At 36.0% G+C, this 15,410-nt stretch overlaps 1 protein-coding gene across 1 annotated transcript; it reads right to left on the reverse strand.

Moving 5' to 3' along the window:
* Positions 1-667: 667 nt before the first annotated feature.
* On the reverse strand, positions 668-14,885 carry crispld1a (cysteine-rich secretory protein LCCL domain containing 1a). The gene is made up of 15 exons (XM_052542305.1): positions 14,684-14,885; positions 13,296-13,596; positions 8,190-8,308; positions 6,472-6,604; positions 5,484-5,599; positions 5,265-5,365; positions 4,799-4,945; positions 4,255-4,315; positions 4,039-4,105; positions 3,815-3,945; positions 3,697-3,740; positions 3,175-3,247; positions 2,947-3,022; positions 2,715-2,848; positions 668-2,341 (listed from the first exon to the last, which is right to left on the reverse strand). The coding sequence occupies exons 2-15, from the start codon at positions 13,551-13,553 to the stop codon at positions 2,290-2,292; spliced, it is 1,512 nt and encodes a 503-aa protein (XP_052398265.1). The 5' UTR covers positions 13,554-13,596; positions 14,684-14,885; the 3' UTR covers positions 668-2,289.
* Between the last annotated feature and the right edge of the window lie 525 nt (positions 14,886-15,410).

Raw genomic sequence — 15,410 nt, forward strand, 5'->3', positions numbered from 1 at the left:
TAGTGGCACTTTATAATATGAAAATAAGTAAGTGTGGCAGTCACTCTGCATAACACTGTTTTGTCATGATGTCAGTATGGCTGGCAGGTAATTACACTCAAGTTGTGTTTCTGGACCACAAGTGTCCAGGTGTAACACAACCTGGATGGAGAGTAATGCTTTGGACATTAGCCATAAATACTGCTTTCTATGGTACAGAAGACTGCAGTTGTGGCAAGGCTTAAATATGCAGGCTGCATAGACAAAGTGGACTTCTATCTAATAAACATGTTCTCACAGATGACTTTAGGTGTCTGAAACGGCAGGTGTTTAATATTCACTAGCAACTCCTGGTAAACTAGTTATCATATTTATCCATCAATTCTTCAACTAAATTGTATCTACAGCACCTATCAACCTGAATGAATGAAAGTAATGTGGAAGTGTGTTGCTCAATAAAATTATTCCATAATCCATAAGGGAACTGTTTTAGCTGTTACTTTGAGGGTGACAGAGCACTAAACACAGAAAATTATTCCATCTGGTTTTCATTACAAACAGATGGCCTCAAGAGTTTCTCCAAGTCCATGCGTTGTGCCAGTCCAGGGTTTCCAAAAAAGAATCCAAATCACATTGTGTGCTGAATATATAACTATATTTTCAATTAAAAAGAGTGAGATACACTGGGACTGATTACTGAAGTTTATTGTAAAATGTTTTTAAACAATGTGAGGTAGAAAAAACAATTATATATAATCATATGCATACATTTGGACATTATAACAGACATTTTAAGGGGAGGAGAGTGTAAAGTGCCAATTGTAACCTTTTTTGACATATATGTCTGATTCAAATAGTTTTGAAGTCCCATTTAAGCAGAATAAAGCTTTACTTGCATACATGACTACTGAATGTTCTTCATTTAAAAAATAAAGGGTTCAGAAATAAAACATTCCATGAACATTGTATACATCATGCTTTTGTGCTAATGTTCTGAGAACATTATTCAACTCTGATAGAATATTATATTAAGAACAAATGTATTTCTAGTAATGTTAACTTTGAGAGAACCTTTCCAGAACTTTGTCAGAACAACTAAAGTTCTGACAATGTTCAGTTTTAGCTGATGCACAAAAACACAATATAAAAATTCCCCCTCTGTTTCAAAACATGATAAGCTTATTTATTTAGCTATATTTCCTAAATATGCAGAATTATACGGTTATTTTTCTCCATATCAGAACAGACCTACGACTCATTTTTTGTTGCAACCAAACCAGTTGAGAACCACATTAAAGGGATAGTTCACCCAAATATTCGGTCTATAAATTCTGACATCATTTACTCACCCTAAAGTTAGTTTGAAGAATGTGGGTTTCCAAATAATTGACTGTAGTCATTGACTTCCATAGTGGTTTTTCTCCATATTATAGAAGTCAATGGCTACCGTCAATTGTTTGCTTCCCCGCATTATTCAAAATGTCTTCTGTGTTCAGAATGAAATTCAAACTGGTATGGAAATGATGACAAAATTGTCGTTTTTTGGTGAATTATCCCTTTTAAAGAAATACAAACAGCACCTCAAATTTATTCTGACATAATATAAAAGCTAGTTTTGGAAAACATTAACTGATAATACAGCTGTTTTTATGAGACAGTGCACAATGCCCATAAATGTAGCACCTCTTTACAATTAATACTATAAAGAAGCTATTCACAACAAGCTATTTACAGTGTTTAATGATGTGGACGTTTCATTCAAGGTTTGGTTGCATGTTTTTAGATGTAATCTCCTGCCCTGCAGGATTATACCCACATTCACAAAAAAACTTTATCAAATCCTTATCAGCAGTCCTTTCTTGCCCTTATGCAAAAAAAAAGAAAGAAAAGAAAATACATAAAAATAAATACATAGTGAAAAAAATTTAAATTAATCTATAGGTAAGTGACAGAACTTCTCCAACATTTAATGAAACAAATGAAAATGAAAAACATAGCATAGAAAAACTGTAACATAATGGTAGATTAAAACTCTGTAAGTGCTTTTTTTTTGCAATACTGACACCATAAGATTGTAGTAATGTGATGAATTGTGATTCCCTGAATGATCCTCTAATTATTTTTAGGCAATACAATGGCTAACCAGCTTGATGCATTGGAAAGGGTCTCCATCTATACAGCAAACACCTAGTTCAGTCAACATTTGTGTGAAAGAAAACACACTTTAGGCTGGTTAGAGCAGAAAAGGCCCACTATTACAGCTTAATCAACACAACGAGTTGATTGAGTGACTGCGATTTCAGCACATGCTTAAATAACAGCGAATACTTTGAATGCCTTGCCTCCCGCGGGGTTCTGCAGGCTGCAAGAGAACACAAAAGTTAAATAAGCAATGCTTCCTAACCCTTAAACATAATTGTGTTCATAATGACCAGCATTTGGTGAAAGGCTTATTTAGTGAAAGAAGATGTTTGAGATATTGTGACAAATCCTTTATGATTATTTGATGGGATAGCCATATTCATTTTGTCATTACAAGCCATTGTTAATTTGCATAACTGTAGAAAATGTAGAAGTTTACTCTACCACACTTGCAGTTGAACCACTGGTACAGCTCTACCCTAATGAGCTTTATTAATAAAAGCCTGTGATTTTAAAAGCTTAAGGAGAGACAGGCTGCCCCATACTCTGCCTTACACCGGGTCCATGCGGGCAAGTTTAGAGATAAAACCTACCTTTCTGAGACTATGCCATTCTGGTACGAGGAAATGTACAGCTTCCTGTTGTCTGTGGGCATCACGTCAACATAACCACCTGATTCGTTGCTTAAAACGCCAGCATGAATTGCAGATCTGCATATACTAGATTTCTGAAAAACAAATTTTTATTTTAATTAAGTCTTTGCTGGGGCAGCAATCTTCTTGCTTTGAGTTTGATTTTGAGAATAAAAGGGGAAAAAAAGCTTACATCTGAATAAATGTTGGTACCAATGACTCGAGAAAGGTGGGGATTTTCTTGCAGGCAATTCCGAGGACAGTAAATCCTTATGGGAAGAAAATAAAGGTCAGAAAGATGTATGTTTTTGGCAATGTAATAATAGCAGTTTCAAATACTATTGGCAAGTTTTGTTTAAAAATAGGTGAGATAAAAGAACATTTCACCTGGAGATTTGGTTAATTTCAGATTGAGTTTTACCTTGGACAGTGTCTTGCTGGCTTTTGGTAAGGGCACAGCACAGAAACTGTAGTCTCACATGTGATAACTTTTACTGAAACAAAAGAAAAGCTGATGAAATTATTAGTACAATAACAGGATGATACTAGACTCATATCAGGGTCCTGATCACTGTTGTCAGGGTTTATTTTGCAATAATAACAGATATTTCCTGAAAAGTTATATCTCAATTCTGATTGGTTGATTGGAGTGTTGTTCCAGGATACCAAGACACTTTCAAAAATATAAAAAAAAAATCGTACCAACCCAAAATATATAGATGGACATAAAATACTGATTTAAGTTTAAATTATTTTAATATATGAGAATAGAATGCACAATGATACAAGGAGTCGTAAAACTAGCATTGCCATGTAGGAAATCCACTGGCAAATTTCTATATGGTTAGACATCACCTAAAATATGTCACTTCTGAATGACACAACTGACCAATCAATCACATATTGCAGAGAACCATGTAATATATTCTAAATTGTCATTTACCTGTCACTTTGGATACTGTGAAGGCATTGGCACTCTGGTATTTCCTGTAACATTTTCATTATGTTAGATGGAGTTGTCTCTAATGCGCATGAAAGTCAGTCTCGAACAGATTGCTTACCCAAGGGACTGAAGTCCATTTTTGTATGATTTGATGAAGAAGTCCTTTCTGCCATGTCTTGTGACATCCATCCAGCCTCCATCATTGTCAATGACACCGTAATGAATGCCTGCCCGGCAAATACTGGATTGCTGAGGGCGAAGACATTGTCAATGCGAAAAGTTTAGGCTGCATGTGGCATGATAAACTGAAAAAAAAATTATAATTCTTTATGCCAGGCTTACCATGTCATAAAACACCGTTCCAATCACTTTTGCCATGCTGTCTAAACAACCAGCAGGACACTCATACCTTTACAGATGCAAAACAATGATCATTTTGGAAAATAATTGCAGAAAATGGAGTGAAAATATGAATTATTATTATCACAAAAATGGCCAATGTGACATATATGGTTTATATTACTATTATTATTATTATTTTTATTTTTTTTATCTCACCTACTGCATGTGGTGCCTTTACACTGGTCTCTTAGCTTTGTGTCACATGTCACAGTCTGGGCTGTGTAACAAAGCAGAATAAAACCCATTTAGATATGATGTATAGTTTAGCAGTGCTGCAAAAATGCACCGCTCTGTTCCTGCAGTTCTGTAAAAGCAAGATGTGGAATTCCAGCAGGAGCTCATGGTGGCCAACAGCAGGAGATCTCAGCTTTCAGTCCAAACCCGCTTTCAGCAAAGGAAGCAATTTAAAACCCACAAGTATTCATCGTCCCCAAAGCAAACATACTCAGCAGGGAGATCACCATTATGAGAACAAAAAAACTCCCCGCTGCACATAGTGACTTGCAATATTAAATATTATCTAAAAAAAAAACAAAAACTAATCAACAGATCAGTGCCTGGAGAACATCAAAACAATTTGAGTTAAACAGAAATATGTTTGTGTGATAGCAATTTTTGGGTGCAGTCACATTCAGAAAATTAATTTTTAGATAAAAAGAAGTGATTTTTCAAGCAGTATAATCAGAGAATCACAGCTTACACATTTGCTCTTTGCTCACAACTACATTTGGGCTCCTGGTTGGACTTGAGGCCTGTAAACGGGGCCCAGGGCTGTGAGGTGCCTCTGGTTCTATAGAATTTCTTTCATCTGTTTCCTCTGGTGTGCTTTGTCTATTAATTCCATCACCTGAAAATTAAACAGAAGAAATAAGCAGTTTTATAATTTGCCTGGATCAAGTCATGCTACTATGGAAAAAGTGATGCTATTTAAATATATATACACACATAACTATTCAAAAGTTTGGGATCGGTAAGATATTTATGTGATCAACCATACAATAAGAACAATAATATTTTCATCACATTACTACAATCTAAAACCACTTTTTCTTTTAATATACTGAATAAAAGTATTAACTGAAAAGTAGTACTGGCCTCAAACCTTTGAAGAGGATTGGTGCATGGGACAATGTTGGAAGCTACAGCATTAAAAGCACATAACAAACCTTTATAACAGAGATTTTCTCTGCACAATCCTCCATAGCTGGGTGGACAGGCAGAGCAAGAGGTGCCGTGCTTATATGGGGCATATCCCCACCAGTTTCCTCTGCACAGTACGAAACACACACAAGGAAAGACAACATTCACAAGCTATCATAATATAAATGGCAAAGAATGAGTGCATTATTTAATAATAAATGAAGAACAATAAATAAGTAACTCACTTTGGTGAGTAGTTGCACACAAGATAAACAGCTTTTGCCCAGATCTGGCCCCACACATTCATGTTGTAGCACACATTGATCGCACAGCCAATTCGACTACTAGTTGCCCAAACAAGCTGGAACCAGCAAGGAAGCAAAACAGTCAATTAACTATAATTGCCTAAAATAAATAAATATTTTAATTACCTTAGGCATTATTTTTAACAGAAGGAATTTACACTATATACAGTACAAGTCTTTTTGCATGGGTTATCTCTCATGTCTATACAATGATCACAAGCACAACCCTAGAACACACAACAACAAAAGAAAACACAAGTATCACTGTCCATTTTGAAACAAAACTACATTGTGCACATAAAAAAAACCTCAGTGGTGTTTCTGTTCTTTGTCTGTAGCTTAACTGAGTAAGATCTTGGTCATAATTATTTGTATAGAAAAGAGTTGTGTGAAGATTCTTCAAAAATAATCTCCTTTTGTGTTAATTACCGATTTTTAATTTTGGGTAAATTTTTACTTTAAATTAGGCTTTAACTGCTCAGTAGTAGAAATATTTTGTGACCATTTGGAGTCAGTACTCAGGGAAATTTGTGAGGTCCCACAAGGCTCTATCTTAAGACTACTTTAGTTTTAATATGCTATGATATATAGTCACTACATCTGCCTTCTATCATCTAAGAATCATTGTCAAAAAGGCACACAGATATTGCCCCTCATGTTCCCTGATAGCACACTGAATCGCTCCAATGCTCTCTTGTCTGGTGTTCTCCAAAAGCTCTGGTTAGACACCAAACTATTTAAAAAGGCTGAAGCTGAAGTGCTGACAACCAGAACGAGAGTACATATTGCATTGGTATTAAAAATTCTTCACTGACATCACATATATTTCAGAATACTTTTCAGATCTGTCAAATCCATGAATGGGTTTGCATCTAAATACACATGTGACCTGTTTATGAGGTATGTTATCACTGTATATCTACTGTACCTGAGTGTAGTGGGTACAGACTGGACCACTGCATTTAAAAGGACAGTGAGGGTTACATTCCTGGGGATATGGGAACGAGTAGTCTTTGACCTCATCATACCAGGCTTGTACATGAGAAGTAGGTGGACGATATCTGGGGTGAACATAAAAAAACAAACAAACGAAAAACATAATTAAAAAATTTAAACATAAATAAAAAAAGTTATAGCCTAAATTTAATGCATTTTCTAATGCAGTATAAAGCCAAAAGTTAGTTGACATGTACTCTACTTTTCAAGGTTTTGGGGTAGAAGTGTCTTATGCTCACAAAGGATACATTTATTTGATTAAAATAAAGTTAACAAAGTAATATTTTCAACACAATCAGTTCATTTCAAGTTTTTTTTTTATTTATTATTATTTTTATTTTTTTTTTATGTGATTTATTGCTGTAATGGCAAGGCTAAATTTACTCCAGCAGCCATCAGTCTTCAGTGTCACATCCTTTAGAAATCACACTAATTATCATAATTTAAATGCTCACGATAAACATTTATTTTTTTGGAAATGGGGATAATTTTTTTTCAGGATTCTTTGATGAATAGAAAGTTTAAAAGAACAGCATTCATTTGAAATAGAAATATTTGGTTTTTATGTGTTTAGTGGTCTTTGTTTTTATGTGTTATTTAAAGTATATTTGAAATAGAGGACATCACAATGATAGTCTAGCATTCACTTGCAGACATGACTCAAAAAACAAATATGATCATTCTTAATGTATATATGTAGTTAAATTGCTAAAAGGTGCCTCACACCATTGCTAGAAAGTCCCTCAAGTGCCAGTATCTTTTAAAGATCAGATGACACTAACTTCAAACGATTTTCAAAACCACTCACTGGATCAGCATGGTACTTTGTAAACATGACTTAATTTCCAGGTGGACTGATTAAAAAAAGAAAAAAAGAAAAAGAAAAGAAAAATACTGTGTGTCATTACTGACCGAAGGTGTGTAAAGCCAGCCAACTGGCCAGATCTAAAAAACTATTTTCAGTTTTATATGCAATTTGCATCAAGCCGTCAGTGAGCAGCATGTGGGTGGTCGTTGGGTGTGCCATCTGACACTGAAACTGATGTAAATATAGCATATTGCTAGTTTAATTTAAATATATGTTAGTCATACACTACCATTCTGGGGTCAGTAAGATTTTTTACTGAAAATTATATTTTTACTGAATGCATTAAATGGATCAAAAGTAACAGTTAAAAACATTGATTAAAAAAAAGTAGAATCCTGAAAAAAAAGCATCACTGTTTCCAAAAAATATGTGCAAACCCATAAAACTGTTTTTAACACTGATAAGAATACAAAATGTTTTTGAACACCAACATATTAGAATGATTTTTGAAGGATCATATGAAGACAAGAGTAATGGCTGCTGAAAATTCAGCTCTGTCATCACAGGAATAAATTTAATTCAAAATGTATAAAAATATAAAACAGTCATTTTAAATTGTTAAAATATTTCACAGTGTTACTGTTTTAGCTGTATTTTTTATCAAATAAAAGCAGCCTTGGTGAGCACAAGAGACTACATTTAAAAACATTTAAAAATCTTACCAACCCCAAACTTTTGAACAGTAGTAGATTAATAAATCTGAATTCTAGCTTTATAGAAGTTCAGCATAGTGTGTTGACAATAAGATCACATTGCTATAAAACATCAAAGCATATTCAGACCTTCCCCAGTGCACTCCCAGGTTCTGACCAATCTGAGGCAGCAGGCCAGTTGGGCCATGTTCCCACAGGCAGGTCTCTGCCCATTCCTGAGCACTCTGCTCCAGTTCAGTGTCCCACACCTAAAAGGAATACAGAAACATGGCTGAGATTCAGATGCAAACAGGTGGCATGTTGAGCACTACAGAAACAAAGCATTGTATTCCTTTATCTTTTTTATGTGTAGTTATGATTATGCCCTGGTTCGAAGGTGGTACAGGAAAATTTAGTCCCGTGAAAGTCAATGGCTGTTGTAGTCAATAATACTATTTTGACAGTTTTTCCGGGTTAATTTCACTGTAGTCTGTTTTCGATACAATGAGTGCTTCCAGATTGGACAAAAAAAAGAACAAGGTCTCTTTCTGGTCATCCCCTTGGTTTATTTTTCTTGTACCCTGATTCAAAAGGCATAGTGAATTATTATTATTTTAATTTTTTTGAATTTTTTTGCATACAATAATGTTCTCCATATGTCTTTGTTTCTGTCTTCTTTAGTTCCTGCTCTGTGTTCCTAGTATTGGTCGCAAGCTGTATTATTCAAGGCCACTCACAAATCTAAGTGTTTTTCTGTTAATCTGACCCATATTTTGCTGTTTAAAACATCTCATTATTCTGGAAAAGTAAAACAGCACTTTCACCTTGAAAGCACACAAAACTCAAGGTTGGAGAGAAATCTGATCCAGAATTGTGGCGGTGGTGCTGGGGGAGTTCTCTGCCTTGTCACTGCCCATTCATGTTACACTTTGTCCCAAGGAAATCCCTAAGCACAGTCCAGCAGTAAACCTGGCCCAATAAGTTCCTTAAAATAGCTGAAACAATTGCCTGAGACATTAATCCTTGAAGTAAGCACCTGCCAATGTCTGCTTGGTTTGCTAAACCACCAATCAAAGTGGGCCTTTATACTGTAGAGACAAAGTTGTAAAACTGGATATATATATATATATATATATATTAGAGTTGTTCCGATTCCGATACTAGTATCGGAAATATCTCCGATACCACAACAAATTCTGGCATCGGCATCGGCGAGTACATGAACCCATATACCGATCCGATACCATTTTCTTAAAAAAGACCTAGTTATGACCGCAAGCTTTGCCTAACCGCTGCACGGTTCTTCTTCGCTGCTCAAAATGCATTGAAAACACAGGAAGTTGTGCTGTGTTGCCACAAGCAACCCCTGTTTAGAGCAGCGAAGAAGAAATGAAAACGCGTTAGCAGCCCTTATCTATATATGACTGGATCACTCATCACATTCTAAACTGCCAAAAGACAGTGAAGCCGCTACTATATTATAGATCAGTGGTTAGCAGTATGTCTCTGTAGTACCGGTAGTTACAGACTCTCGAGTATATTCAGTACCGGCAACTGCGTTCAGTCGCTTCCGTGTAAGTCAAAACGCAGGGCTCCAGACAGTAGCCGAATATATACTAGTGTCTGTGAATATTAAACTGCAAAATACTATTTAAATATTACTCCCGCAAAATCTACATCTCTGTGGGTGACTGGCACAGATGCGCGAGAGCTCGCTGTTTTGTAGTCTCTGCTGTGTGTCATGAGGACACGAACGCATAAACCGTCACTTCATGAGAATTTACCGTTTCATTTGAGAATACTGTCATATCATAAACACAGACACTCAAAGATCTTCATGGCAGCCCATTAAAATAAATGTTTGGTTTACATGAGTAAATTGACAATATATAAAGCTACTGTTGTAGCCTACAGTAATAATAATACATCTCTATAATAATAATAATTATGCCTAGATGGTTGCTTGTTTTTTACTTGTTTTTTACTTGTTAGAGATTATCTGATTAATAGATCTTTTTTTTATATTCCTAGACTTATTTGTTGCAGTTTTTTTATACAGTTATATTGTAAAACTTAAATACCTTTTTTAGTTTGCGGTGTTAGATTTTTGGCTGCATTTGAAGTTCTTGTTTGCATAAGAAAATAAATAATACTGTCAAATTCATGTTAGATAATAAAAATACTGTAATAAATACAGTAGTTCACCATGTATTTGTTCATGTTTTATTGAGGGATCTGTCTGAAGCACACCATAAAAAAATTCTAGCAATTTACACAGGGCTAGTAGTATATACAGCTGTATATACAGATATACACCCAGGTATCGGATCAGTACTCGGTATCGGCCGATACCCTGAGCCCAGGTATCGGAATCGGTATCGGGAAGAGAAAAAGGGTATCGGAACATCTCTAATATATATATAGTATGTAAGCAATGTTTTCACACTAAAATCATGATATTATTTACATCCATATTATGGTCTATCCTGCAAAATAATTTGACACCTCATCAGCGGCACTCGTGATCTGGTCACATTCTAAGAAAGTGAAAAATTTCCTATGTCCCCCAAGAGCTATTTTTTTCCTGTTTAAAAGGAATTATTAAATGAGATATGTAGAGACAATGTACCCGCTGTACAGCATATGTGTGCCTGTTGAAACGAAGGTCTGTTGATTGCTTGATTTCCCAGCTGCAGTCAGGCATTCTACTGTTTTGCCTAGAATTCTGAATGCGGTTTTATTAGAGGCTGTGGAGGGCTGGAGCAGCGCATCATCACATTCCATGTCTCCACATCCATCACACCATTCCTATTACTCTCACTCTACTGAGCTGCCCCAACTCCACTCCTGACACCCAGTTAACAATCCCTGCAAGACATCTCGCAAACCACTGCCCGTCTTGGAAAAACTGAAATATAAATGGGTCTTAGTGCTCAAGAGGGCCATCCATCCTTTTTTTTTTCTCTGATCTAAGAGTGAAAACTGTATGGGTCTTATGGTAATGGTTTGTTTAGTGTGCAAAGGAAACATTGAATTCTATCCTAATTTTAGTTGCAAAATCCACTTTTATATTGTTTTTGCTCATAGTCATGTATCTGCAGAGTGTGTTCATTGACACCATTTGCTGTTTTCCCCATAAATGAGAAACTGTGTTTCAAATGATCTGTTCAGGAATGTACTCCAAAGTAGCATGGTTTCCATTACAGTTTTGAGCAAAAATTGTGCAATATTTTATAAATGTTGATTAAAAAGATATTGCGAAATGACTGTGTTTTCATTAACCAATGTTTTTTTCTCCCGCGACAAGTCAAAGAATGATCATGTGAATTTTAGGTACGACAGGCAGTGCCGCTGCTAGCCATTTTGGTGCCCTAAGCATAATTCCTTTATGATGCCCCCCACCCCGACCCCGAGAAAAAAAAAAAACGTTCGCCCACTTTCTAGACTAGACTAGAGCAATTATTAAATATCTTTCTTGTTCCCCCTTTTTTGTTACATATACATGGCTACAATGTGGCTAATATTTCTATAGGCTAATGAAATAATACCGGCATTTAAAAAAAAATTAATTAGGCAATATTTGGTGCCCCCTCAGCACTTGGTGCCCTACGCACAGGTGACCTGAAATTGCAGGTCACCTGCAATTTGGTGCCCTATCGCTGACGACAGGTGACCTGAAATTGCAGTTCTGTGAAATATTACTTTCTCAAATGGCCTGAAAAAAAAAACACGTTTTTTTGCTAATTTGATATGTTTCCATTGGGCGTAAATTGCGCAATTTGAAGGGTAATGCAAATGCAGCTAGTGACAACACATGGAACATGCCCTGCCCAAGACTGGTGACGAATCCCTTAGCATATTAGCATAGCTCCTCCACTCTGTGAGCTGTATACATACATATATATATATGTTTATCTCCTTGCTAGACCATTAATCAGATTTCAAATAAGTAATTAATTCTTATAAAGCTACTAAATTTATTCAGTCGAGAAGTGATTTTCTGTTTCTTTTATTTGATTCAAATTAACAGCATAGACAGAAGTATGTTACTGCTGCTGTCACACAGATCTAATATAAACATGCAATTTCCTTCCCAGCTGTTTGCTTTCACAGACATAATCGACTGTGTTCACATGAGCTTTGTGTGTTTTTGACATAACCTTGTGTGTATTTGACAGTTTAAGCTCAATAAGACACAAAAGAGAACTTGGTTTTAGTACTTTTAGTAAATGATGTGCTGTCCGGCCACGTTTACACAGCAGCAGAATACAGCTGTCAGTCCTGTGTTAGAGTCCTTAATACGGTTAGGTTCACACACAGTACGGTTATTTACTGGTGTGACAACCGCATTCTGTAACCAAAATTACACTCATAACATTCCCTGTTCTATTTCTGACGTAGTCCAAGCTCTTTGCAACAGGTGTTTTGTTGCTTCAAGCAGTTGCATCTGTATAGACATGGTGTGTGCGCTGTGCCACATCCAGTGTATAATATATAATTCATTATAATCAATGGGCTCTACTGTCTTTTTGCTTTCGTTCGCGTCCTGTGTAGGCATGGTGGCATGCTAATTACTTTCACACCAATATACTTTAAAACAAAGACCAGAGACCACTTAGATAAATGTTTCACATGCTGAGTACACTAACCTAACATAAAGGCCTAAATATAAACCATAAAAAATTAACAATCACTTAGGATACCTCTGGGTTATTCATGATCAGGTAGATCAACCTGATCTGAACACCAGAAAACTATGGCCAAAATGCTTCGTTTGACTTTTCGTAGACCATCTGCTCTTCCCTGTTGATTACCTCTGACCTACTTTCTGTACGATCTGAATTTCTGTGTATTGAATTTTTGAATATTGAATTTGATGTGCCGCAATTCCTCTTCATCTTGAAAACTTGAAGCTGTATTTTTTAAAACTGGATAGCTGCAGTCAAAGAATTCAAATTTTGCTTTACAACAGTTACGATACTGACATTCTGCTAGTTTATATACAATAATAATTTATTCCATCTCAACAATGATCCTTCAGACAGAAATATTTTGTGGTTTGTGGTCCTCTGTTAAACAGCACATTGAAAACGCATTTTATTCTGTTACCTTATTTCTATCCTTGCAACGACACCAATTATCTTTAATAATCTCAACATAACACTAAACCACAGGACAAGTTGAGTGGAATTGAGTTCTTCCTAATATGTGTTATTCAACATTTTTATTATTTGTAGCAGTGTAGAGACGTTTTACCATGTATTCCATATTTGAAGCTGGTGGGTAGACCTGACCCCGGAGTTTGTTGTGGAGGTCCAGGATTGCTTGCATGTCACTAGCAGTGATGGCCCTCTTGCTTCGATGTCTCTCCACCATCCAGTCTCCATCATCATCCAGGTACTTCTCCAAGAGAATGCCGAGATCTGTGGCATTAAACAGCACCATGGCAAACACACTCCGGGACACCAGCAGGAGAGAGAGACCCCTCAGTAATGCAGAGGTTAGGTGACCCATGGTGGATGAATTCTGATGATGACGTCTGAGTGTCTTCAGGCAACTGAAGAGAAGAGGAAGGCAATAAAGGCAATAAGGCTGATAAATAAAACAGGTACTGTACAACAAAAAGAAGGAATGCTTTGGAAGAAATATTGAAAATTCGATCAACATTTTTGAACATAATTTTGCATATGAAGGGAGGGTACAAACAGGACACTTGTTTAGCATTTAAAACTATAATGCCACGTCAGACTCACAGAGAACCGAATTGATTGATAATTATTATTGTATTGTATTGAGTAGCCTATATTCATTTTTTGAGTCCTATTCACGTGCACTTGCAGCCTAATTTAAAAGCTAATCCAAATATATGCTTTTATTCAGCTAATAAAAATATTAATATATTTAATTCACTTTAAACAATAGAGAACAAAAAACATATTGTCTTAAAATGCTATTTATTTACTAAAACTTACTGTAGCCTATACCTACTGATAAAACTGCAATAAAGTCAATTACTTATCTTCACTATGCTTTTTTTATTATTTATTTTATTTCTTAGATTCAGCTTCTAAAGTAACTTACTTCTCAGCCCATTACATCGGTTCACAACAAAGATGCTCAATACGATTTCGATAAGTCTGACAGACACGGTTCTCGGTTCAGCTGAGTTGAGAGGACCGAATCGATTCATTTTAAAAGATCCGATTCAAAAGAATGATTCGTTCACGAATCTGAGGCAGAATGAATGAGAGCAACGGAAATAAACCGAACGCAGAGGTCTTGACAATCTTAAAAACTATTTTAATTTACAACTCAACGTCAAATAGCCTACTGTATCACAATGGCGTCTAGACCAATAATTAAAATATAGCCCGAATTAATGCAAGCTACCTACGATTACACAAAACAATACGCTAACATAAATAAAAAATAAATAGTACAGTATTTGGCTGCTGCATAAATACATACGGATATAAGAAAAGCAGTCTCTGATAAACTTGACGGTGAAAAAAATTAGACCTTAAACCAGTGCTTTCGTCAAAATGTATCAGCCTCGAATTAACACATGCAGAACGACTGGCCATGACTTTATAACTGATTAAAAAGTGTCTATTTTTAACAAGTTACTTTTTAATGTTGGTTACCTGAGATATACTGCAGCGAATGAGCGCTCACTCAGCTTTTATGCACACTTGCTGAAAGTTTCAGTCCTGCGCAATACAAGTGTTGTTTGTGACAGTTTTGCGAATGCTCATCCATAGATCCCAAAGCGTCTGTAATCATGCTCATAAATGCAATTTTACGATCATCAGTGTTCCGGAGAGACTACATGGATCAGACTGCAGCATCTCGTTAAATCCACACTCTTCTAGTGTCGAATTGCAAACCACACCTCCCGCGTTTCATCGCATCCGTTTAACCCGAATCCAAAGAAATATTAAGAAACTGGGATTTTCGTGTTTAAATGTGTTCGTTGTGTGGCAGAGGCTAATGCAAAATACTTCGTTATACAACGTATTGTTATCCAGTTATGTATGCATGAAATTAATAGCACCAGATTCCTTATTCAGACCATATTGATATGATAGCATTTGTATTAGATGTGTTCTAAAAAATCCTTAAATGATTTGCTGGTTTGAGACCTAAAGCAAGGCCATGTGGGTTCAGACTCATTGTCTGTGGAACCAATCTGAAAGAGGGCCAGTACAGAAGATCAGATCAGACAACAACACACATGCAGGCTAGGTTTTGGTCAGCAATTCCCCTCCATAGGCTGGCATAGTACCTGGGCTTGAGAACGTCGGACAAAAATGGTCATCTGCAGATGTCCCATACACTTTGACATTTGATAAGTATCTAGAGATGTTCTTA

This window comes from Carassius gibelio, chromosome A24 (genome assembly GCF_023724105.1).
Source record: "Carassius gibelio isolate Cgi1373 ecotype wild population from Czech Republic chromosome A24, carGib1.2-hapl.c, whole genome shotgun sequence".
NCBI lineage: Eukaryota > Metazoa > Chordata > Actinopteri > Cypriniformes > Cyprinidae > Carassius > Carassius gibelio.